Here is a 25062-nt window from a genome sequence, read left to right as displayed (position 1 = left end):
AAAGGGGTGGCCGTTCAGTGATGGCAAACATGCCAGCAGAGAAGGTGGTGAGAAATGAGTCCTGTCTTTGGAACAAGGGGAACACCCTGAAACAAACAAGGGAGAGAGACAAAGAGAAACAGAGGGGTGGTGGGGGCAGCAGGGGGGTGGAATATATAGTGGTTGAGGCATGAACTTTGGATTCCCTTAAATATATGCTGAGGGCCTGTGAGATGCAGGTTTGGACATCATTGCAAAATGATTCAGGGAAAACTCACAGTAGAGGATTTTACACACACTCACTTCTTAGCATGAGTCAATCTAATAGAAGCACTGCAGCTTAAAAAAAAACCAGGGGGAATGATGGATCTGGAATGTTGCCATTTTGCAACCCCAAACAAATGGTCATGAATGGCTCCTTATGGATAGTAGACAGGGGTTACTGTCTACTATCTGTGTTACTGTGTTAATGCTGCAAAGATGCCACCAGTAAGGTCCAGAATGTAAAAAATTCAACAGGACAGGTGACTTTTTAAAACATATCCATGACAAAAGATGAGACAGAGAGAAAGCATGAGTGTGTGAGAGGACCTGTAGAATAAAAGAAATCTAATAGACTTATTGACCCAATGCATGGTGTTTACCTTATCTGGATGCCATTTAAACAAACCATCTTGTAAAAAAATTATGAGGCAAATACAGACACTTGAACACGGAATACTTAATGTTTTTAAGAAACAGTGATCCATTTTCTAGTGTATGATATTGGGATCATGCTTATGTGAAACTCTTAGAAGAAAATGCTCACTGAAATTTTTAAAGCGATGCTGAGCTGTGTATGGACGAAATGAGATGATGTCTGAGCTTTGCTTTCAAATAACTCCATTGGGGAGCAGGTTCGTGAGTGGGGATATAACTGAAATAAGATTGGTCTATAAGTGGGTTCATTGCTGAGACTGGGTGATATGAACAGGAGGATTCATAATCTTCTCTTCACTCTTATGGATGTTTGAAATTTTCTGATAAAAAATGTTCAAAAACATTTATAGGAGAGCGACTGAAGAGAGATCTAGCAACTGACTGCTAGGGAAGTGTGACTGCTAACATTTTAAATAATAGCAACCGTAACAGAAGTGGGAACCAAGCACCTGACACTCCTCACGTCTTTGATTTTCCCAACAACCTGGTGAGGTAGGGGTTTTTCCTGTTTTTGGTGGAAACCAAAACTTAAGAGTAGCTACAGGCTTGTCCGAAGTCTCCCCCTGGGGACGGAGAAAAGGGTCTGGGTCTGAAGCTGGAGTGGTTTCTCGTGCCCACAGCACTGCTTCCTCGTGGCGGTTCTTTCCCCAGGGGGATCTGCCGGAGCAGAGGGTGAGGGCGACAGTTTACGGGGCTGTCTCCACCGGGCGGGGGGTGGGGGTACGTTCTTAAAAATTTAATAAACATATTTCAAGGCCCCATAGAATGTACTTTGGGGCAGATCACAGTGACACGGAGCAGAACAGTTTGAGGGGATGGGTGTCCATTTAATGGAAGCTCCCACTTTTCACCCATGGCTCTTTGGGGCCAGTCTGGCCAGCGCAAGAGAACTCTGACAGCATCATCTGTCAGTAGGGATGTGCTGCGTGAAAACTGCAAAGATAAAAGAAATTTATATTGGGAGATGTCAAAATAAGAATATAAACAAAACATAGGATAACCTTCTGTCAGTTACCTCAGAAGGAGGACTAGCTGAGCATCCTAAACAAAAAGTAGCATGGAGAGTGTGTCCAAAGGAAAAAAAATGATCCTACTGCTAAATAAAAACCCTCTCTCCTGGCAGTCCTGAGAACTGTAAAGTTGGGTTGGGAGACTTCTGTGAAAGATGGAGACCAAGGGGCACTTGGGGAGGGGATCTGAACTTAGAGCTGAAGCTCCTGGAAATTACTTTATTCAGAATATTTCAAACATAACGTTAAAAGGAGATTCGGTTTTATAGACCTCAGAATTCCCTAAGGAACGTGACAGCTTATCCTCCCAGGAGCCCCTGAAAGATAGGTGGACTTGTCATTATCCTCCTGGAATGGGATGGAGCAGGCCTGAGGGAAAGAATCACATTCCTCACCCTGACTTCGGGGACCTGCCTTTCCCCTCTTTGTCTCACCTCTTTTCTTTTCTGGCTGATCAGAGGAGGACAAAGGGATTGGTAATTATTTAAGTCAGTCAGAGGCCTCTGTCTTTGTGTTTGATTCTTGAGGCACTGTACGTTACTAGAAACCTCTCCTGGGGTTTTGGAAAGTCAACGGCAACATAAATAAGTAAGACACCACCCCTGCCCTTAAGAAGTTTCAATCTAGCGAGCATGGTGATAAGATACCTATGGGGTACTTACAGTACAAAGAACACAAGTGTAAGCAGTGTGACGTGAACACAGGGGAAAGAGATTAATTCTGCAGAAGAGTGGGTAGCAAGTTTACCTGAAGAAATGGTATGCATACAGGGCTTTGGGGTCTGGGTGTGACTGTGACGGGCAAATGCACCGAAAATAAATGCCAGGAGGAGCAGCATTTATTTATCCCACAAGTATTTGTTCATTGCCCAGACTAATGTAGGCACATGCCAGATACGAGGACAGAAAGCCAAGAGGTGACCTAGTATACACTATGCTTCCGAATGTTGAGTAGATCACTGTGTGTTCCCACTCATGTGTGCATGTGTGTGGAGGCTGGAAGCGGGGCTGCAGCCAGATCATGGAGGGCCTAGAATGCCTTAACTCAGGGAGAGGGTGTAGCTCAGTGGTAGAGTGTATGCCTAGCATGTGTGAGGTCCTGGGTTCAATTCCCCAGTACCTCCATTTAAAATCAATCAATCTGATTCCTGCTCCCCCTCCCCACCCCCCAGCCAAATAAAAACAAACAAAAAGTTAGAATGCCTTAACTCATTTAGGGGAGAGGGCACAGGTCTGCCCTCAAATCCTGGGTCTGTTTCTAGCTTTGAAACTTTGGGAAAGTGACCTGATTTTCCTGTTTCCTCGCTAAAATGGACACACAGACACCTGAACAGTTGGGATAGTCATCATGTCTGTAAGTCGTCTATTACAGTGTCTGGCTTTCAGTGGTCACTGAATAAACAGCAGGTGTTACTGCTCCTGAGGATTGTAGGGAACCATTAGTGGTTTGGGGAAGAGAAGCTGCCCAAAAGATTTAGGTTTTCAAGGGATTGTTATGGAGGCCACGGTGGGAGAGCGGATGGGGGAAGGGGGCTGGCGGGGTGAGGTGTAGGAATGAGCGAGGTCCTGGGAGACCAGGAGGAGGCTGAAGCCACGATGAGGACCAAAACTAAGGCGGTGGGATAGAATGGACAGAAGCCATTGCTACTGAGGTGGCAAGACGAGCTTGCTGATGGACTGTGTGTCGGCGGTGAGGGAAAGGCAGCACCCTGGAATGATGACAGGCTTTCCAGCTGCACGGCAGCTCCCCTCCCAGGGTCTGGTCCAGGAAGGGCAGGCTGAAGGAGGGGGCTGGAGGGGCTGGGAACGGGGTGGAGTGGGGAGGGGAGGAAGAGGCTGAGTTCCGTGAGTGTGGGACTCAGGGGACAAACGGACTTCACATCCTGAGCAAGTCTGTTTTAGGGTCTCCAGGGTGAGCCTGGCACCTGTGACTTCCCTTGAGAGCCACTGATGAAGGGCTCCATTCTAACTCGGGTCCCAGGCAGTTGGCTTCTTTTTCTCTTCCTACAGCATCCCTTCTCATCACAGACCTAGAGATAATACCCAGGACTCCCCGAAAGGCCAGCTGCATTGGTTCCAACCCTCCTACTTAACCTCCTCCACCGCAGTTTCCCAGAGAACCTACTCAGAGTCTTCACGTCTAATCCTGAATTGTTCTCCAGTACAGTTGTTTTTAGCCCAAGTTCGTCTTTGCGGTCACTTCCTGACGTTCTAGTTGGGTGTGTCAGGTGGGAAGACACAACGACATTAGGAAAACAAAACCCCCTGCTTTAGCTTCTCTTTGTGAGAAGATAGGAATTGCTCCTCTTTGTTGTTTAGGACTTGAGGGACAACCCAAGACTTCTCTTTACTGTTTCTTTAGAGCTGCTTTCAGAAAATCAACTCCTTACTCGTCCAAGCCCCTCCGTCTAGCTGGTGAGGCCTGAACTGCTTTCAAGAGGCTCTTCCCTAAAAAATGTTCTTGGACTTTTTATGCCACCATCACAGAAGGGCTGACATTCAAATATTCAAATATCCCTCTTTCTCCCGGGGCACTAAGACAGACGCTAACGAGCGCCCTCCTCTCTGCTTCTTGGCCCTTCTTACATGTTCTAGCAACGCCGTATTGACTCTATCGTTGCGTTCCAAACTGCATTGCCTCCCGCCTCCAGAGTTTTTGCCATGTTCGCATGCCACCTGCACCTTTATTAACTTACTATTCTTTGGAGAAAAAAGCATTAGAGTTTTACTAAAGTATTAAAAAGAATTTCATATACTTCTGTGAACATAAAACTAGTATCACTTATAATTACTAATTACATGAAATTTGGCCAGGCTGTTTTTCTTTTGGGGCCTTAATTACTTCGCTGTAAAGTGGTGAGAATACCTCCCCTACAAAGGCTCTTTACCATATTTTAGGATGAAGGGCAGAACTCAGGAGACAGGCAACAAAAAAAGATCATCTACCTACCTACCTACCTACCTATCTATCTATCTATGTATCTATCTACCTATTATCTATCTATTATCTATTATCTATCTATCTATCTATCCATCCATCCATCCATCCATCCTTCTATCTATTTATCTCCCTCTTTAACTGTTTATCTATCTATCTATTTATCTATCTATCAATCAATCAATCCTTTTACTTTCAGTAAGTGTTTGATATTATTGCTGTTCTTGTTTTGGTAATAGAATCCCCAGGACTCACTATGGTGATTGGTACATTATAAGCACTCAACAGATGCCTATTGGTTGAAAGAGTTAGGCTGACCTGTGATCTTTCCACAGGAAACAATTCCTCCTCCAGTCTTCCCTGTCTGTGTATACGTCACCACTGTCTGCCCAGATGTTTAAGTCAAAAGTCTGGATTCCTTGATTTATTGGGTACCTACTAGGGACTACGTACTATACAGAGTGCTGAGATGGGGAAGGTAGGGGGAGCCTGGTGAGCTGGACTCGACCAAAACTCAAGGGTGTTAGAGAAAAAGGAAGCCGGAGAACTTTTCGTTTGTTCCACTTTCCACTCATCTTTAGATATAGCTCATAAGTGTGACATTTTAAGAGTGGGGTTTTAACAACATCTGGGCCAGCGTGGAGAAATACTTATACTCCACAGCCATCTGAAGCGAGAAAAGGCCATCAGTACTGAGCAGTGGTTCCCTGGGAAGAGAGTATGCAAATGTCACCCTTTGGAACTCTCACCATCTGTTTAAACTAGGAAGGAATCCGACTTGTTTTGAATCCTCCTAGGATTCTCCACTGCAGTCCAACCTCTCTGTCAGTGGGGTAAATGACCAAGAAAGAGAATTAAAAAGGCACACAGGAAGTGACTCTAGGCTAAATCCTTTAGGAACCCAACTTACAGCTGAGTGGGCTAGCCTGGGTCTACTGCAGGTGGGCTGAGCTTCATACCTTTATGTCTATGTAGAAAGAATGGTTTCAGAAAAATTCTGCTGGTCTTTGGCTTAACTGAGAGTCACAGGCCCCTGTATGTGTGTATGTGTGTGTGTGTTAGGGGTGGGAGTGGGTGGAGAACTTTGGGCACAGAGTGTGTTATGTACTTGTAAGAAGGCATTTGGACTGTGTGTAGGAAAGGGATGAAATTTCATGGTTTTTTTTATTGCAAGGAGAGTGTATGTGGTGGGGCGAGTGTAATTGTGTGTGTGTGTGTGTGTGTGTGTGTGTGTGTGTGTGTGTGTACATATTGCAAGTGGCGGGCAGAATTACACGAAGAGCCAGCCTCCTAGAGATACAGACAACAGTATAAGGTATGAGGTGCTGGAGGAGGGGACTGTTTTATTTTCAGACCAGCACACAGGTCTTGGAGGAGCCCTTGACTTTCTCCTCCTCCTTGTCTTGTTAAAAAGGGATTAGAGTCCAATTAAGTCATTTAATCCCAGGGTAGAGATTCATGTTTAAAAACAAAATTTACAGCTTTGAAAAAAAAAAACATCACTGCAAGCTGAGGTTTGTCCTTTCAAGTTGCCACCTGCGTGGTTCCAAAGAGTGTTTTCAGCAGAATACCCAACATGCAGTTCTTAATTACTTTGCCTCACACCTCCCCTCCTTCATCTTTTAAAGGACCCTTCAACCTAAATAGCCTCATGCTGTTAGAAGCCCTTCTGCTTCTGGATTGCCACAACTACCCCTCAGCTTATCTCCCTTCAGTTGGCAACTTGGTGGCTAGGTTTATAAGAACAGTCATAGTATTAATAATATAGTATTAAGAGCTAATGCTTATTGGGGGCTTAGTTTGTGCCAGGCATTGTGCTAAACATGTTATATACATTATCTTACTAGATGCTCTAGATGAAAATACCCAGGGCTGACTTCATGGTGTCTGACATGTGTAGGGCTTTGTGCTGAGAAGGGCCCTTCACTTGGTTTGATGCTCTGCTGCTGCCATTTTGAAGTTCTTCATCACGTTTGCCCTGCAACTTCATTTTTCATGGAGCCTTGCAAATTACGTAGCCAGTCCTGAAAACACCCAAGAACCTATAGCTCTTTTTCCTTTCTTTTCCTTTCTTTTCCTTCCTTTCCACGTCATGCCTAGTAAATTCCCAGAGGATGGCACAGTGAATGTCAAACTGTGATCCCAGTGAACAGAGGCCATTATCACCCTGCAGGGAAGTTCTCCAGAGGACAGGAACCATACCATGGCTCTTAGCATGGGAAAGCCAACCCCGTCCTCTCAACCTCAGTCTCCTCATCTATAAAATGGGTATAATAATAATAATACCGAGCTCACAGGCTGTTTCAAGGATGAAATGAGACCATGTATATACAGCTCGGGCAGGTAATACATGTGACATTATTCATGCATTATGAGTGCTACATCCAATATTGCTTGTGACATGGTGTGGGTCACCTGCTCAACTCCAAGGTGCCCTTATCCCCGAGGTTGCTCCCTACCTGCCCCACAGAGCTGGGAAGAGCATCCACTTTCTCCATGTGCTGGGTGAGCACAGAGGGGTTGCTGGAGCTGATGAGCACTGGGGTGCTGATCTCCACCATGTGGCGCCCCGAGGGGGAATGGACCATCCTGTTGAGGGTGTTCAAGGCTGTCGTGATGGAGAACTGCCCAGGCCCCTTTCTCCGGGACCCCGGGCCTCTCCGGGACCCCGGGCCCCTTCGGAGGGTGGGCGTGTTGCTTGCTTTGCCCCTGGAGGATGAGGACACGAGGGACAGGCTTTGTGTACGGGATGACTGATGACCTTTGTTCTTCTCTAGGAGGTGTCTTGCTGTGAGGTTTGGCTGAAAAGATAAAAGGTCTGATGAGAATTTAGTCATCCTGATCTCATGTGAATAGCTGAGTCCTAGTGGGCTAGTCTGAAGCCAGCTCAGATGCTGTCACCTCAGTCATCACTCCTTGGTCAGCTTCCATCTCTTCTCAACATGTCCCAGTTACTTTGCTATATCAGTCCATTCTGTTGCATCGTAGGTATGACTCTTTTACTGAGGTCCAAAGAAGCTAAAATAAGCCACGATACTCTTCCTCAATCGGTTGCACTCTTCCTTTACTGATTTCTCTCAGCCTCATCGGAGCCTTCTTTACCTGGAGGACCCTCCCCACTTCCTATAACCACCCCTGAATCCCCCCACCCAGACCCCAGCTTGGCTGCTCACCCTTCTCAGTGTTCCTGCAGCCCTGACGCTTTCCCACTCCACATGTCAATCATGTCCCTTCCTCTGCTGGACTGTTCGCTACCGGAGGGCAGGGGCCTTAGACACGTATTCCACGCTGGAACCCAGACTGGATGCTCAGGGAGTGAGTGAGTGTGCAGTAATGTGTGGATGAAGTTGCTCAAGTTCATACATTTGATAAGTATTAGAGCCAGAATACAAATCCATACGGGACCCTCGATCTTTAAGCTAAGACCATCTTTTTCTATCTCCTTTAAATACATTTATCTCATCACCATTCTCTCTTAGTCAGTGGTGTGCTGATACATCGAACAAACAAACAAACAACTCCCCCCCATTTGTAGGGGTTACCAATTTCTGTGGTGTAAATATCTGCCAATGGCTTAACAGCTGGCTAGCAAGCTTCCTGAAAACATAACAACCGACTCTTGCCATCTGGTTCCAGCGAGCTCTAGCACAACCACTGACTGCACTATGTTTTGTGTACCCTCCCCACCAAGGGCCCCATGAGTTCCTTTCCTTCAGAAATCCGAAATCTGCTGACAAAAGGGTAAATGTCTCTGTACAATTACCTAAATCTCCATCATTATGATCGTCACCAGGTGCTCTCTAAAACCACATGTCTCATTCTGATTTAGAGATTCAGCTATAGAGAGAAAAGGGAATTTGCCCATTTAAGAACTTTTTTTCTTCATCTAAGAACTTTTTAATGACAGTGTGCAGGTGATTTAGATGATTAATACAGCTGAGATAGAACATTTTAAAGATGATGTAGTTCCTGCCTCAAGAAGCTTGTAATATCATGAAAATAAATCATCAAGTAGAAGAGGGTGCATTATTATGTCCACTTTAAGGAAAAGAATGGTGAGGCCCAGGAGTGACTTATAAATGGCAAGCCAGTGTGGCAGCAGCTGAACAAGAAAATAACAGGCAGTGATGAGTGCTCTGATGTGACAGGGGGTGACTGGGGGAGGTGGCTGCTTTAGACTTGGGGGGTGTGGTCAAGGAAGATCTGCTGAGAAGGCGATGTTTAAGCTGAGACACAGATGACAAGAGGGAACCAGCCATGTGAAGGTGTGGAGTAAGAACACCAGGCAGAGGGACTGTAAGCTGGTGGAACGATCATGAAGAAGCGGAAAGCTCAGCCTTTTTGAGAAAAAGATGAGAAAGAATCAGAGAGGGGGATGGAACAGAGCGAGTGAGGAGCAGGTGGTGAAGAGGAGGCCATGGGGACAGGGAGGAGCTGGATCACAAAAGGTGGGGAGGCTTCAAGTTCATTCTCAGTGTACTAGGAAGACTTTGGCAGGATTTAGGCAGGAGAGTGACATGATCTGAATTAGGCTTTTAAAAGCTCATGCTGCAGTTTGGCAATTTCTTAATAAAGTTAAACACATACTTAGCGTCTGACCCAGCAATCCCACTCTGAGTTAATTATACAAGAGAAACAGAAATTTAGGCTCACTCAAAAACTGGTGTGCAGATGTTCACAGTGGCTTTATTCATAGTTGCCAACAACTGGAAACAACCGCAATGTCTTTCATTTGGTGAACGGATAACAGACTCTGGCACATCTGTGCAATGGAATATGGGTCAGCAATAAAAATGGATGAGCTACTGATACGCCAACAACATGCGGGAATCTCAGAGGCATTATGCTAAGTGAAGGAAGCCAGACCCCAGAGGCTACATTGTGTATGATTCCATCTCCATGACATTCTGGAAAAGGAAAAATGCAGAAGCTGTGGTTGCCTGGGGTCAGGGTCAGGGAAGGAACTGACTACAAAGGGGCAGCCTGCCTTCGTATTTGTTGGAGATGTTAGAACTATTTTTTTAAATTGAAGTATAGTTGATTTGCAATGTTGTGTTAGTTTCTGGTGTACAGTATAGTGATTCAGTTATACATATATGTGTTCTTTATCATATTCTTTTTCATTATAGATTATTATAAGATATTGAAGATAGTTCCCTGTGCTATACAGTAGGACCTTGTTGTTCATCTATTCTGTATATAGAAGTTTATATCTGCTAATCACAAACTCCCAATTTATCCCTCCCCTGACACCATTCCCTCTTTGGTAACCCTAAATTTATTTTCTATGTGAGTCTGTTTCTGTTTTGTAAATAAGTTCATTTGTTTCATTTTTTTTTTAGATTTCACATATAAGTGATATCATGTGATATTTTTCTTTCTCTTTCTGGCTTACTTCACTTAGTAGGATAATCTCTAGGTCCATTCATGTTGCTGCAAATGGCATTACTTTCTTCTTTTTTATGGCTGAGTAGTATTCCATTGTGTGTGTGTGTGTGTGTGTGTGTGTGTGTGTGTGTGTGTGTGTGTGTGTGTGGTGTGTGTGTGTGTACACCACAACTTCTTTAGCCAGTCATCTGTCAGTGGACATTTAGGCTGTTTCCATGTCTTGGCTATTGTAAATAGTGCTGCTATGAACATTGGGGTGCAGGTGTCTTTTCGAATTATAGTTTTCTTCAGATATATGCCCAGGAGTGGGATTGCTGGATCATATGGGAACTATTTTATATCTTGATGGTGGTGTAGTTATACTGTATGCATTTATCAGAATGTACAGGCACCAAAAGAGCAACTTTTACTATATGTAAATAAAAATAAATACATAAAAAGCTCATTCTGGCTGCTATTTGGAAGTGCCAGACTGGAAGGAGGGAGATCAACTGGGAAGGCACTGAAATTGTTTCAGCCAGTTCTGATGGAAGCCTGGACCAGGGTCAGTGTCTTCTGTTCCCAAGAGCACCCATCCCTTCACTGTTCACCCAGCAAGAGGAGAATATGCACTCTCCAAGTTGACTGAGTAAAGTTCTTTATGGTCATTCACAGCTACAATGAATTTGTGAAGGAAAAGCTGGGCTGGTGGAACAAGATAACTCACAAGTCTAGGAATGTGAAGGAGAGGCTGGGCTGGGGTAACAAGATAACTCACAAATCTAAGAATCGGAATACTGATCTGAGTTCTGCTGGACTAACTTGTAAATCTAAGTTAATTAGTGTTGGTTTGCTGTTCATGTTTTTTTTGCTAGCCAGCTGGATTTTCAAAGAGATATATCTGGCTTTGGAATGTTGGTTTGCTGCCTCCCTGCCTCCACTTTTGTGATAATGATGTTGCTAAAGCTGTTCCATGCTATTGGCTGAATACCCCAAGCTTGTACTTTACCTATAAAACCTCACGTGCACGTCTTGGAGGTGCTCAGAGCTTCGGAGCAGAAGCCCCTCTGAGCCCTCCGGTGTAATACATCTGAGTACTCCAACCCTCTGAGTGGTGCTTGTTTCTTGGCTGGCCTGTCATTTCCGTAACAAAATAAGTTAATTTTTTCTGCCTCCACCTAAACCGTTCTGTCCCCAGGGGAGCAACAGCATGAGAGTTTCCATCAGCAACATTGACAAGGGGCCCCACGTGACTAGGTCTTCCCCGTCCTCTGGTAGTGTGATTAATAGCTCAGTCAGGGAAGGATTGTAGATCTCTTAAATTTGCTCCCACTCATTTGAAACAATATCCTTGTGGTTCATTGGGCTGAGCAAGGTTCGTTTAACCCAGGCGTGCCCCGCTGGAGAAGTCCTGACAAGAACGGGCATGAGCTCAGTGTTTGTTTTACCACTCTTTTATCCAGGTGTAGTTCAATACCTGAAATGATACATTAACAAGAAAAATCCTGTTTATGCCAAAAAAGAAAAAAAAAAAACCCACGTCACTCTCAGAAGAAAGCTTTCCTTCCTTGCCATTGCTTTGCATGATGCTGGTAATTCAAAACTTACTTAAGGAGTTCTCAGCAAGTGCTGGTCTTAATGAAATGACTGGAGTCAAAATTTAAGTGCTGCTTTAAAAAGCTCAATTTAGATTTCAAGTAGTTTTTGAAAACCAGGTTCTCAGATTAGAGCAACCACTTGATTATCTCTTCCCCTCTGAGCAATTAGGAGGATGAATGACATGATGGCTAGTTGGATGATAATCGTGAGGGTTCCTGTAATCACTAATTTTAGAGGTGGAGTACTGGGGAGAGTATCCAAATGAATAATCATGAAATGTAGATGTTTTGGAAGAAAGAATATCAGAAAAGGATAATAAAATCAGCGGTGCCCTTTCTCCCCCAGAGCTATCAAGGAGCTTCTTGAAATAATACAAGGGACTGTGCAAGCTCTAATCTGCAAAAATTTAAGCACCTCCTATGTATCTGACTAGGGCTTAGTTGTAGAGAATCTCTGTCCTTGGGAGACTTAACTATTGTCTCCCAAACATTTTGTTCCTCTTCAGCAAAGGATTTGATACAGTTAAATGGCTCTACCACTGACCTAGGCATGCAAATCAGGAAGTGGGGCATGATCCTTGACTACTTCCTCTCCCCAACCCCCTGCTTCTGTCAACCTCCAAGTCCTGTGGATCTGCCTTCTAAAAGGTCCTTGAATCTGTCTACCTGTGTCCAACCTACCAGTCAAGGTCATGGTCATCTTCTAACTGAGCCATGTCATAGCCTCTTAATTTGTCTTTCTGCTTTTTTTCTTCCCCCTCCTCAAGTTATTTTTCCCACTGCAGCCAGAGCATTCTTTAAGAAACCCAAATCTGATGGAATCACTGCCTGACTTTAAATCTTTCAGAGGCTTTTATGGACTTCTAGGTCAAGTGCAGACTTCTTATGATATACACAGATGCTGATACACAGCAAATATTCCATGTAGTCCCCTAGACTTCTCAGCTGACTTCCAGACTGGTGGGACTATGTGACTGGTTCAGGCCAACAGACTATAAGTGGGAGAGACAAGTGTCACTGAGCTGAGACCCTCACTGACGTACAGTGCACTCTTCTTTACTCTTACCTTGCCATGAGAATAGGAAGTCTGTGTGTTCCAGATGGCACACAGATAAGATGGCCCAGCCTCATTAGTCTGGGTTCCTTAGTGGCTGTGTGAGCACCGCCACTCACTATTCTATGCTTAACATGTAATATGGGTGAGAAATAACTTTTTCTTTGTGAAGCCACTGAGATCTGGGGGCTGTTTATTACCACAGCATAACCTAGCTCGTCCTGACTAATGCAAGCAGGTTTACAAAGCCCACTGTGGTTTGTGTCCCATTTGCTTTTCTGGCTTTACTGTCTGTCTTTCTCTTACTCTCTAAGCTCCATCTCTAGTATTCTTTGGTCCTCTGGATGCACCACACCTCCTGACCCTGTAGGACTTTTGCACATGTTACCTCCATTCCCTAAGACACTCTTCCCTCCATGCTTACCTAAATAACTCCTAATCATCTGTCAGATCTTGGCTTAAAAGGCATTTGTCAACACCCTACCCAGGTAAGTTGCCCATCATCCCATTTCTCCCTGCCAGTAGTTCCCTCTCCTTCACTCTTTGCATCGTTCATCACATTTATACTTACTTATTAATGTCTGACTTTACAATTACTGAAATTAGGGACCCATATCTGTCTTGTATCATTAGAACTTAGCACAGGACCTGACATAGCAGGCACTCGATGAAAAATTAGTTGAATGATTGATTAGACGTTTAGGACAGGGTCACACTGTAAGGTTTGTTCTCTGAATTTTTTCCTGTGTATCTGACCACCTTCCAAATATTTTTCATCCATTTATTTGTTAATTTTTTTTTTTATAAATTCCCTGCTCTGTGTTCGGCTAACCTGTCAAGTACAAGCCAGACACCCAACAGGTGTTCAGAGAAGAAAGAGACAACTGAATATTCAACTAGTTGCTGGAATTTTATGGAGAAAGTGGATTTCTAGTGGAGCCTAATAAAATGAGTGAAGTTGAACAGGTAGAGTGAATTGGGTGCATATTACCTGAATGGGACATAAGCAAGAGAAAAACCACCATCATTTAGTAGAGATAGTAGTAAGACCAGCCTCTCTGGACCCTTTCTCTTTCTCTCCCTCCCATTTTTCATTCTTTCCATACAGATTTAGTAGAGGGGTAGAGAGAGCATTGTCAGCTGGGCTGCATGCTGTGCACACTATTCACTTTAGAACCTGCTTTGGCTCTTATGGATGGAAGACCTTGTCCCTTCTTTCCAATTATGCCTCTGTTCTGCTTCACCCCACCCTCCTAGAGCACAAGAAGCAGACCTTTTACTTCTTTTATAGCTCTGCACTGCTCACTTTGAACGCTTTATTCCTAGTACACACAATAAATGCAGTTAAATAATAAAACTTCTCTTTTAAATTTGTAGCGACTCTGCTTCAAGCTAGGGTGAGGCTGACGGCTAGAGAGACTTGGGGCTACAGGCTGTATTATTATACTGAAGAAACAGGCAGAGAGCCTAGCATGTGTTCTTTCTTTAAAACGTGGCTTACGGGGGAAGCGTATAGCTCAACTGGTCGAGCGCATGCTCGGCACGCAAGAGGTTCTGGGTTTAATCCCGGTACCTCCTCCAAGCGGAAATCAATGAAAAAAGTGGCTTAGAAGCGGCCAAGATGGCGGAATAGAAGGACGCTCGCAGCTCACCCTCTCTCACGAGTACACCCAGAGTGACATCCACAGACCCACCCGTCCACTCAGAATACCGGCTGAACTTTGACAGAACATCACCTTCTTCAAAAGACAAAAATTGCCACAAATTTGGTAAGAGAAAAGGGAAAAAGAGGAAAAAGGAATACAGTGCGGGACGGGTCCCGCGGGGAGGGAGTGGCAAAGGAGGAATAGCGCTCGGTCGCTGGGTCTCCCCCTCTCCAACGGAGAGGCCAGCGGGACGGAGGGGGAGCCTTCGAGGCTCGGATATGTATGGAAGAGCCCTTGACCAACGGAACTAAGTTAAACGGCACAAAGGGTCCCTGGGACCCCCTCAGCCCTACACGTGATCCGGCAGGGCTGGGACAGGACAGGCTGCCTGAGGGGGCCTAGGACTCGGGCCAGCTGTACAAAGGCAGCCTCGGGGGACTGCAGGGTGCTGTGCGCCGTGGCTGGGAGGGTTTACAGAGCAGAACAACCTGGGGCCCCCATAAAGTAAGAAAAAAAAAAAAAAAAAAAGCAAAGCAACACGGCTGGTGTGCCCTGGGGTAAGGGGCTCTGTAACCTTTGTCTCTTCAGACCCACGGCGCCATTACTGGCGGCTCTTAGCACAGCCACCATATTGTCTGGGATGCAGCTCCCAGGCAGAGGTGAGGTAGAAACCTGAATACGTACCTGGGGCTCCGCAACCTCACAGGCGGGACTGAAATTTGTTTACAGCCCCAGGGAGAGGGGAACATTCTGCCCTGGTGCCTCTGTGAACTTGCGCCTCTAAGACAAATGAACAAGGAGCAGAGTTCTGGCGTGCTGTGGGGGTGAGGGCTGGTGCGGGCTGGTGTGGCCGTTTTCTCCAACCCTGCCTATCAAGTGTGGAGCTGGGCAGGGAGCAGCACTGAACTGGGGAGCGACCCACCCACCTACTGTACACGAGCATGGTGCCAGGACGTGGCATTGGGACAGTACGTGACCTGCCCGCCTGCTGACGCTGGAGCATGGTACTGGGAGCAGCACAGACCATGGGTGCGACCAGAGGGCCTCTGGAACCACTGAGCCAAGTTCACGCAGCAGGACCAGGGCAAGAGCGCCAACAACCACAGAACAAAAAGGAGGCTCCGCTCAATGGCCAGGGCGGGCTCCGGCCACCACATCACCGGCCACACCCCCAACCAAAGGGGTAACAGGCAAAATGCATGGAAGGAAGACTTGGCAATCACCCATACTTAAAAAGGACATCACAACAAAATTATTAGGAGTGCACAGTCTACACAAGAACACATGCTTCTTTTTTTTAAAATTTTTAATTAAAAATCTTTAATTTGTTTTTTAATCTTTTAAAAATTTTCTTTAAAAATTTTAAATTTAATTGTTTAAAAATTTGTCTCAAGTTGATCTATAGTTCTCTTTGTTTTGTTCTTCTGGTATTGATTATATGCTCTTCTCAAATCTTTTTTCTTTTAAAAATATGTCTCAATTTGATTTTTATTTCTCTTTGTCTTGTCCTATACTGTTTTCAAATCTTTTTTCTTCTTTTAAATTTAAAAAAAATTTTTTCGGTGGTGGTGGCGTTTTGTTTTGGTTTTGGCTTTTTTTTTTTTTTCCAGTTTTACTTCCACATCTGCTTTAAATAAATAAATAAATAAATAAATAAATAAACAAATAAACAAACAAATAAATAGACAAACAAACAAACCCCTTCAGGACTGAAAGTGAGGTTGATTGTGAGAGAATGGAAAAAGAGACTCCATGCAAATGGGAATGAAAAGAAAGCAGGAGTAGCAATACTGATTTCAGACAAAACAGACTTTAAAACAAAGGCCATACAAGAACATACAATGGAATAAAGACAGTCTCTCCAGCAAATGGTGTTGGGAAAACTGGACAGCAGCATGTAAATCAGTGAAGTTAGAATACTCCCTCACACCATACACAAAAAAAAACCCTCAAAATGGATTAAAGACTTAAATATAAGACAAGACACAGTAAACCTCCTAGAAGAAAACATAGGCAAAACATTATCTCACATATATCTCAGCAATGTTTTCCCAGGGCAATCTACCCAAGCAATAGAAATAAAAGCAAAAATAAACAAATGGGACCTAATTAAACTTACAAGCTTTTGTACAGCAAAGGAAATCGTAAGCAAAACAACAACCTACAGAATGGGAGAAAATATTTGCAAAAGATGAAACTGAGAAGGGCTTGATTTCCAGAATGTATAAATAGCTCATATGACTTAATAAGAAAAAAACAAACAACCCAATCCAAAAATGGGCAGAAGACCTAAACAAGCAATTCTCCAATGAGGTAACATACAGATGACCAATAGGCACATGAAAAAGTGCTCAGTATCACTAATTATCAGAGACATGCAAATCAAAACTACAATGAAGTATCACCTCACACCAGTCAGAATGGCCATCATTCAAAAGTGCACAAATGATAAATGCTGGAGAGGCTGTGGTGGGAATGCAGTTTGGTGCAACTGTTGTGGAAAACAGTATGAAGATTCTTCAAAAGACTAAAAATAGATTTACCATATGATCCAGCAATCCCACTCCTGGGCATATATCCAGAGGGAACCCTAATTCAAAAAGACACCTGCACCCCAATGTTCATAGCAACACTATTTACAATAGCCAAGACATGGAAGTAAACTAAATGTCCATCGACAGATGACTGGATAAAGAAGTTGTAGTATATTTATACAATAGACTATTACTCAGCCATAAAAAATAATAAAATAATGCCATTTGCAGCAACATGGATGGCCCTGGAGAATGTCATTCTAAGTGAAGTAAGCTGGAAAGAGAAAGAAAAATCCCATATGGTATCACTCATATGTGGAATAAAAAAAAAAAAAGACAAATGAACTTATGTATAGAACAGAAACAGGCTCACAGACATAGAAAACAGACATGGTTACCGGGGGGAAGGGGGTGGGAAAGGATAAATTGGGAGTTCGAGATTTGCAGATACTGACTGATATATATAAAATAGATAAACAAACTTATACTGTATATAGCACAGGGAACTATATTCAATATCTTATAGTAGCTTATGGTGAAAAAATATGAAAATGAATATATGTATATTCTTGTATGACTGAAGCAATGTGCTGTACACCAGAAATTGACACAACATTGTAAACTGACTATAGTTCAACAAAAAAAAGAACTTAAAAAAGTGGCTTAAACAGTAATAATATAAGTAATCTGTGCTCATTTCTGAAGATCAACAAAATACAAGTCAGCAGAAGAAAACAAAAACCATCTAGAGTCTCACTGTCTGGTAATCACCACTGTTAATATTTTGGTACATATTCTTCTAGTCCTTGATCCATTTATATGACACACATGTATTTATAAAGTTAGTCTCATACAGTTAATTTTTTTCTTTTCTTAATTGTGCTAAAAACACATGACAAAATTAAATGTAATAACCATTTTAAGTATGCAGTTCAGTAGCATTAATTATATTCACAGTGTTGTGGAACAGATCTCCAGAACTTCATCTTCTAAATCTGAAACTCCATCCCCATTAAACTTTATTTTACTTAATGACAAATCACACATCTTGCCATAATACCAAATACTCCATGATATTGAATATTCTCCTTTAACAGAATTTTAATGAGTATATATCTTTCCATCACCATAATTAAAAAAAAACTAAATCCTTATTGCTGGGTATTTAGATTATTTCTGATTTGTCACCACTATGCACCATGCTACGGTGAGTATTTTAGCATATTTTGTACATATATCTTTGTACACTTGCTTTAATACTTCCTTATAATGAGCTGTCAGGTGTGGAATTAATGACTCCAAAGAGATACAAACTTTCAATATACTCGATGTGAGTTTGAGTTTGGATGTGAGTGATGGCACCAATTTGTACTCCTATCAGTAGAATGCAAAGGCCCATTTTCCCAGTTCTTGCCAGAAATGGGTATTATCATCCAGCATCTTTTCTTTTGAGACTTTAGTTAGTTGTGAAATGAGCCTCCTAGCATTAGGAATGGCTCTCAGGTGTCACTCTAACACACACATAATTCTGAATAAGCTCAGATCAGATGGAGACTTGATAACCACGTACCTCTACAAACAAGATTGGGAAGATGCCCACTTTATCTCCTAGCTTTCCTTCTGCCCAGTTCTCATCCACTCGGCTGATCACAGTGATGATATCATCCTGAAAGAAAGTCCTCTGGTCAGCATTTACTTTCAGTTTTCAGGTGGTGAAAACGTTCGGTGGAGATAAGCTTAGAGTCCCAAATGGTGTAAATGGCAAGGAGTGGAACTCTTTCACAATTTATTTACAAAATTTTCCACTAAAATAATCTTTCTCCATAAAGGTTAGTATTTGGGTCACCAAGGCCCAAAGAGGACTAGAAATAATTTGGAGGACCCATGAAATCCAACAGGAAAATAGAAATGTCTCTCATTTTCCATCACCAGCAGAATCTGGGCTTTTCACTTAAATTAACCTGATGGAGAATTCAAGATAGAAGCCATAAGGAGACAGACTCTTGGAAGAATGAATTGTATTCCGATGTTGAACAGTTTTCAGAACCTGTTCAATTTTTAATGCATCAAAATTAAGTGGCTTTCTATTCATATCTTTCTTGTTATTAAAGGTTACATGTAGATTTGTAGAAAAGTTTAGAAATCCAGATAAGCAAAACAAAGAAAAAATCCTATCACAACATAGATACAACCACTGTTAACATCTTGGTTAACATAGTTTTTCCCAGATTCTTTTCTATGACGATAAAACATATAAACACACTAGTTAAAAATTTTTTCCAGAAACACATGTCCATGTATATAATAAAGTATATACATTTTAGATGAATTTTTAAAATAGAATATATCCATGAAACCCCCACCCAGAGTAAGAGATGTAAAGCATTTCCAGCATCCAGTTGGCGCTCTTGTGCTCTTTCCTACCTCCCAGCAAGAGGTAACATACAAATGAAGTCATACAGGACACATTGATTGTTCCCTTAATATCATACCTTTCCACTTCCATACTTTCTCAGCAATCTAAACCTGAATATTATCCATTGATCTGTCTGATCTATGCCCCTCAGTAATGTGGATGAATCCAAATCTAAATCCATTACTGCATTATACCTTTTCTTACCTTTCTATGTCCTTATGACAACTCACAGTTAGTTACACATTTACAGGTAATAATTTCTTTGATGCCTGTCCACCCCATCAGAACTTAAACTCCATGCATGCAGGGCCTGCATCTGTTTTGTTCATTTATGTGTCCCTAGTACCTTATACAGGGCCTTCCCTTTAGTAGTCAACCATTCAGTATATTTCTTCCTTTCTCTGTTTTTTAAAAATTTTTTATTGAGGTAGAGTTGATGTACAATATTATATAAGTTTCAGATGTACAACATAGTGATTCACAATTTTTAAACTATTTCTTGAATGCATGCATACGTGAATGAATAAATGAATGTGCAAATAAATTGTACAACTTACTGAGATAGAAGACGCTAGGAAAAGAATAGCTTCAAGAGGGCAGATCTTGAGTTTTACTTGGACATGCTGAGTTGAGGAAGACCATGAGATTTCCTAGTGTAGTCTTGGCCTTCCATAGCCCTCCAGAAGGGATCAAGTCTTCTCTTCTGGTTCCTTTATCATAATTTCCTATTTGCATGTCTCTTTCTTCCACTAGACTGCTGGGCTCCATGAAGATAGGGGACAATACTCATCACTTTATCCCCAGCAGACAGCTTGGCGCATGGATGGATTCAGTGAATGAAGAAGCAGGTGAGGTAAGTGTCCTGGTTTACAGATTCCCAGAGAGGGGCCAAAAAGCAGATCACACACCTGCTGGTGTCATCCAGTTGTGTCCCTAGAGCGCAGTGTCTAGTGCCTGGCACGAAGTAAATACTCAATAAACACTTGTCGAATTGAACTGCCCTCCTCCAGCTGTAGTCAGAGCATGAAATTTGCAGCTGGTCTACAGAATAACCTTCCTTAGGGGACTCACTCCAAGGTGCCAAGACAATAATGAAGATCATGGTTTCAAAATACGGAGGGCAGTGGGGTTATCTGATCTGAGAGAATCTGAAGTAAATCTCATTTCAGGTAGTGATGGAATAAAAATGTTTTACAAAACAAAAGACCTTTCCTGAGCTACTGTAGCAGTACCACTTCTTGTGCTTGTATTTGACCTACTTATTGTAAGTAGCATAGGCTAAAAGCACCACAACTTTGGTTTCTATGGGAGAATTAAAATGTTTAGGGAGTGGTAAATACTGAATACATAGACTTAAGGTACAGCCTGTTCCTCATACCCATGAGCTCTGTGTCCTCAGGATTCAGTGTGTCCTGGAATCAATCCCCTTTGGACATTGAGGGATTGTTGAAGTCTAGACTTCAGTAGACTTGTCATTACTTGCAGATGGTGACGAGTCATCCAATGAAAAAGAGAGGGGAACAATCTTGGGGCAACTCATGTGCTTGTAAAATGTATCTTGTAAGAAGTTACTTATGTATAAAGATATAATTATGATATTGTGCATGTTTGGAATGTTTTGAATGCAATGTTTTCAACAAAATAGAATGTTGTCAGTGAGTAGAACTAGGTGATCAGAACGTGGTCAGCAAGAATACCCTTACAGATAGATACACGATGAAGAGGTAAGAGCTGCCGTTCTGCACAGCAGGCTATTAAACTGTGTTTGTAATTTCCTGTCTAAGTATCTGTTTCTCCCACTACTCTGCCTGAGGGCAGGTGCTGTGACTTGTTCATGCTTCCTCCCCATGTCTGCAAAAACCAGGTGCTCAAGAGCGATAGTAGAATGAATGAATGAGGGTGTGAATACTTATTTTTGTAATTGCAATGGAAAAGGCTTGGGGCTTCCATCAAACTCCTATTAGATTTCTCTGGCGACTTCACTTTCATGTAGTTTGAATTATACAAACGTATTACCTATATATGCACACGTATATACATTTATGTATAAAATATAATTTTAAAAAATCAGCGAATATGAAACAAACAACTCTAGGTTCTGCCATGGTCTTTATGTGGTCGTGTGACTCCGGTGGCTGTCTAAACCCTTACCTTGAGGAAGGTCAGGCAGTCCTGGTTCTCAGTCTTGTCCTTGTCTCGTAGGTCGAAGTTGTAGAGGGCCCGGCAGAGTGGGGGTGGCTGGGGCAGCTGCTTGATGACTTCCACGGAGCTGGCTGGGAAGACCCCGCTGACTCCATTGATTTCCCCCTGGTACCAGTTCTCATCCAGCTGTCTCCGGAGGAGGATGACATCTCCCTTATTAAATCTTAGGTCACCAGGATTCTGCCCTCGGTAGTTACATAAGGCCTTTGCTCGAGGCACCTGCAGGGGCACAGACCAATGAAACATGTACCTGACTTAGAGGCTGGAGGGACAGACGGGATCACACTGATGACTAATTATGGAGCACTTCCTCTGTGCTAAGTGCCGTGTGTAGTAGATCTTGTCTAACCTTTGAGATAGGCACTCTTACTATCCCCATTTCTAAGACAGGGTGACTGAGGCACAGAGTGGTTGAGTAACTGGCCAAAGGTAACCCAGCTGGGAAACGGCAGATGTGGGATTTCAATTCACACTAACTGATTTTAGAGCCCCTGTTGTTAATCAGTAAGCAGGGAACGGCATTTTGAACTTGACTCTGCAACTAAGTGCGTTTGAGTGAATCGGCAACTCTTTCTGGGACTTGAATACTGATTGTGAATTCTGGCTCCACTTCTTTCCTTTTATGTGACCATGGTCAAGGTAATTCATCTTCCTTAAACCATACTCATTTATAAAATGGGGCGATCACAGAACACCCACCTCATTAGGGTAGTTGTGAGGACTAAGTATTATACTGCATTTTGCGTATTGCTTGGTACAGAGTCTGTGCTCAATATGTGACACTTACGATCATCATCTGTGGTGTGTCGGGCTAATGATAGGAGTTCTAGCTACTCCTCAGTGTTGGCAGGAAGAAAATTGAGGTGAAAACCCCCTGAAAACAGAAAGTGCTGTGTGAGAGTGATGCAATACACTTACTCTTCAGCCTTCTCTAGACAGTGTAAACCTCATGTGCGTTTGGGTCATTAGCAAGCACAGCCAAGACAAACAGTCAGAAATCCATCATCACTTTAAAAAAATCAGCTCAAGAATCATCATTTGTCAAATCAGTTGTCTGTCTAAATAATTATTTCCATCAAATGCATTTCTTTTCCCTAACTGAAACTGGTTTCTTCACAGAGAAATGGCCTCATTCTGGTCTTGTGTGAAGTCAGTTTGACAAATGGAAAGTTCTAATAACTTAGGTTTTATAGAAAGCCCTTCTGTGTCACCTCAGATTGTATTTTGTGCTTTCTTCAGCCATGGGGTGAAGTAGTCCCCTCTCCTGGGGACAGTCTTGCTATTCCTAAGGGGGTGTAACAAGGCATTAAATCAGTTCTTCAAGGAACTTCTAAGTCTGCAATGTTCATCTGAAAAGGACTTTCCAGCTGCTTAGGGGTAGAGATGAAATCTGATCAGTGTTATATTGCGGATGGGATCATGGGGCAGGGTTTATCTGCTGGTCCCTGGATACAACGAGGAGAGCCTGGGGAGACAGAAAACCACAGAACACAGCTCCTCCTTGGGAAACTGGTGGACAAATGAGCAAAGATGTATGTTCTAGGAGGTTTAGCACGATGTTGTGGATAAATGGACTTGGTTGAATGAATTATGATACACCCATACAATGGAAAACCCTGCAGAGTTACTCATGCTGTTAAGTGTAATAGAAGAGGTTAAAGGCAGTTATGTAGACTAGGCTTTCATTGTAAATATACACACACATATATTTTTTTTTAATCTGGGGAAAATGCTAGATGGCTTTATACTAACATTTTAAGAGTGGTTATTTCTAAGTGGTGAAATTTTTGAATATTTTTTAAAAATTGTCTCGCTAAGTCCTTTGCAGTGTTTTCTAACTTTTCTACAATGTCTATTAAAATTGGGTAGTAAAAAGAAAATGAATATTGATGGACATTTAAGTTGTTTCCGTGTCTTGGCTATTGTAAATAGTGCTGCTTTGAACATGGAGGTACACGTCCGAACCTCTTTTTAAGTGTTTGTTTCTCATTTGAATTTGGGTTTTGGTGACTCTTCATATACTCTGCACATCTTTTTATTGGGATGTTTGCATTTGTTAATAACAGACCAGTGTATGTTGTGGATCTGAAATTTAAAAAAAAAGAAAATGAATGAAGCTGCGGGATGAAAAGTAAAGGATATGGGAGGAATTTGGGAAGAAAATCAGCCAAGCTGAGTAGGTAAACAAACCACGCAACCACCTTTTGAAGACGATGCTCCCTTACCTAAGAAGTAAGCAAGTAGAAGCAGAATGAGAGTAGAGGATTTCTAGGGAATGATCTGATCTGTTAGACACCCAGGCTTAGATGTATCAGGAAATGATAGTTGGCCCTCCCTATTCCTTCTCCCAGTTTTACGCTGACATAAATCACATTCTTCTGGGTACCTGAGCACCTGGCACACACTGGTCCCATTTTCTAGCCTCCCTGGCTGCTACATCTGAGAGAAGCTACAACCAATGGGATATAAGCAACTTTTAGGAAATGTCCTTCCTGAGATAAACTGATTTTTTTTCTTTTCCTTCATTTGGCTATGTGGAATGCAGATGTGATTGTTGGAACTCTGGCTGCCACCTTGAACAATGAGGATGAGGGTCACAATTAAAAAGGGGAGAAAGTAGTCTGGGTTGCAGAGCTGCCAGGCAAATCCTAAACTACTTTACTTCCAGACTTTCTTCTGAAAGTTCAGTAAACTTTCATCTTGCTTAATACATTGATATTTTGGATTCATAAAAGGAAAAGGAAAGGAAGGAAGAATGAAAAAATTAGGGGAAAAAAGACTTGAAGCCCCCTTGTCTATGCATAATAATGGTAGTATCAATAGCTAATATTTATTGAGTGCTTCTTCCTATGTGCTAAGTACTGTGCTAAGCACTTTGTAATATATTTTATTTCATTCTCACAACAACCTCTGATTAGAAAACAGGGGATTGGAGAGGTTAAACAGTTGCCCAAGTTCACAAAACTAGAAAGTTGTGTATTTTAGGATTTGAGCTCAAGTCTGTGTCCCCACACCCAGGCTCTTAACCACTCAACCAGTGTTTCTCAAAGTAAAGTCTGTGGTTTATCTACATTGAAATCTTGAGATGTTAAAAATTGCAGATTCCTGGACCCAATCCCTGACCTCTTTGACCAGAACCTCATAGCGGGCAATGAAAGTAGCTGCATTTTTATCAAGCTCTCCCACCCATCCAAGTTTGATGCCCCTGCTCTGAGTTGTATCTTATTCTAACTAAAATGGGAGCAGCAGAGTTTTGATGTAGGTTTTATAAAAGGCTAGGCTGCTTTTTCCCTTTCTTTTCTGGAAGACATTCCCGTTCAAGTAGCTTACGTGTTTTAGTGACCACTGAGCAAGCATACTAAACTAAAACAGCACAAAGTGCTTACATCTCTTTGAAGAGGCATGCACTTCGAAACCCTGAGATAGCACTCATTGCTTGGCCATCTTCCTCTTTCCTCAGTCTCCCCTCTCAGTATGGTAGGTGAGTAATCGTGGAAGTGAATCATAAATTCTACTTTTAACATGAAGACTCTCTTCATCACCTTTATTCTCATCCATTATACATTCAGTTCTACATTTACACGTATAGGAAACACTGGCTTCCATGCTGTAAAGTGGGT

General features: G+C 42.5%; 1 protein-coding gene across 6 annotated transcripts in view; it reads right to left on the bottom strand.

Annotated features, from left to right (window-relative positions):
* SH3RF2 (SH3 domain containing ring finger 2) overlaps positions 1-25062 on the bottom strand; it is a 119516-nt gene that overhangs the window by 45847 nt on the left and 48607 nt on the right. For 5 of the 6 annotated variants that reach the window (XR_004318773.1, XM_032477033.1, XM_014557227.2 and 2 more), the window contains exons 3-5: positions 21392-21661; positions 18395-18490; positions 7085-7426 (exon numbers count right to left, since the gene is read on the bottom strand). Coding sequence is in view for 5 of the 6 variants with exons in the window: in XM_032477033.1 (XP_032332924.1) it covers positions 7085-7426; positions 18395-18490; positions 21392-21661 (708 nt within the window). In the remaining variant the exon portion in view is untranslated. The remainder of the gene's footprint in view (positions 1-7084; positions 7427-18394; positions 18491-21391; positions 21662-25062) is intronic. The other variant, XM_032477034.1, reaches the window with a different exon arrangement.

The sequence above is a fragment of the Camelus ferus genome, chromosome 3 (genome assembly GCF_009834535.1).
Source record: "Camelus ferus isolate YT-003-E chromosome 3, BCGSAC_Cfer_1.0, whole genome shotgun sequence".
Classification (NCBI taxonomy): domain Eukaryota; kingdom Metazoa; phylum Chordata; class Mammalia; order Artiodactyla; family Camelidae; genus Camelus; species Camelus ferus.
This window is presented reverse-complemented; position numbering and strand designations above follow the sequence as displayed.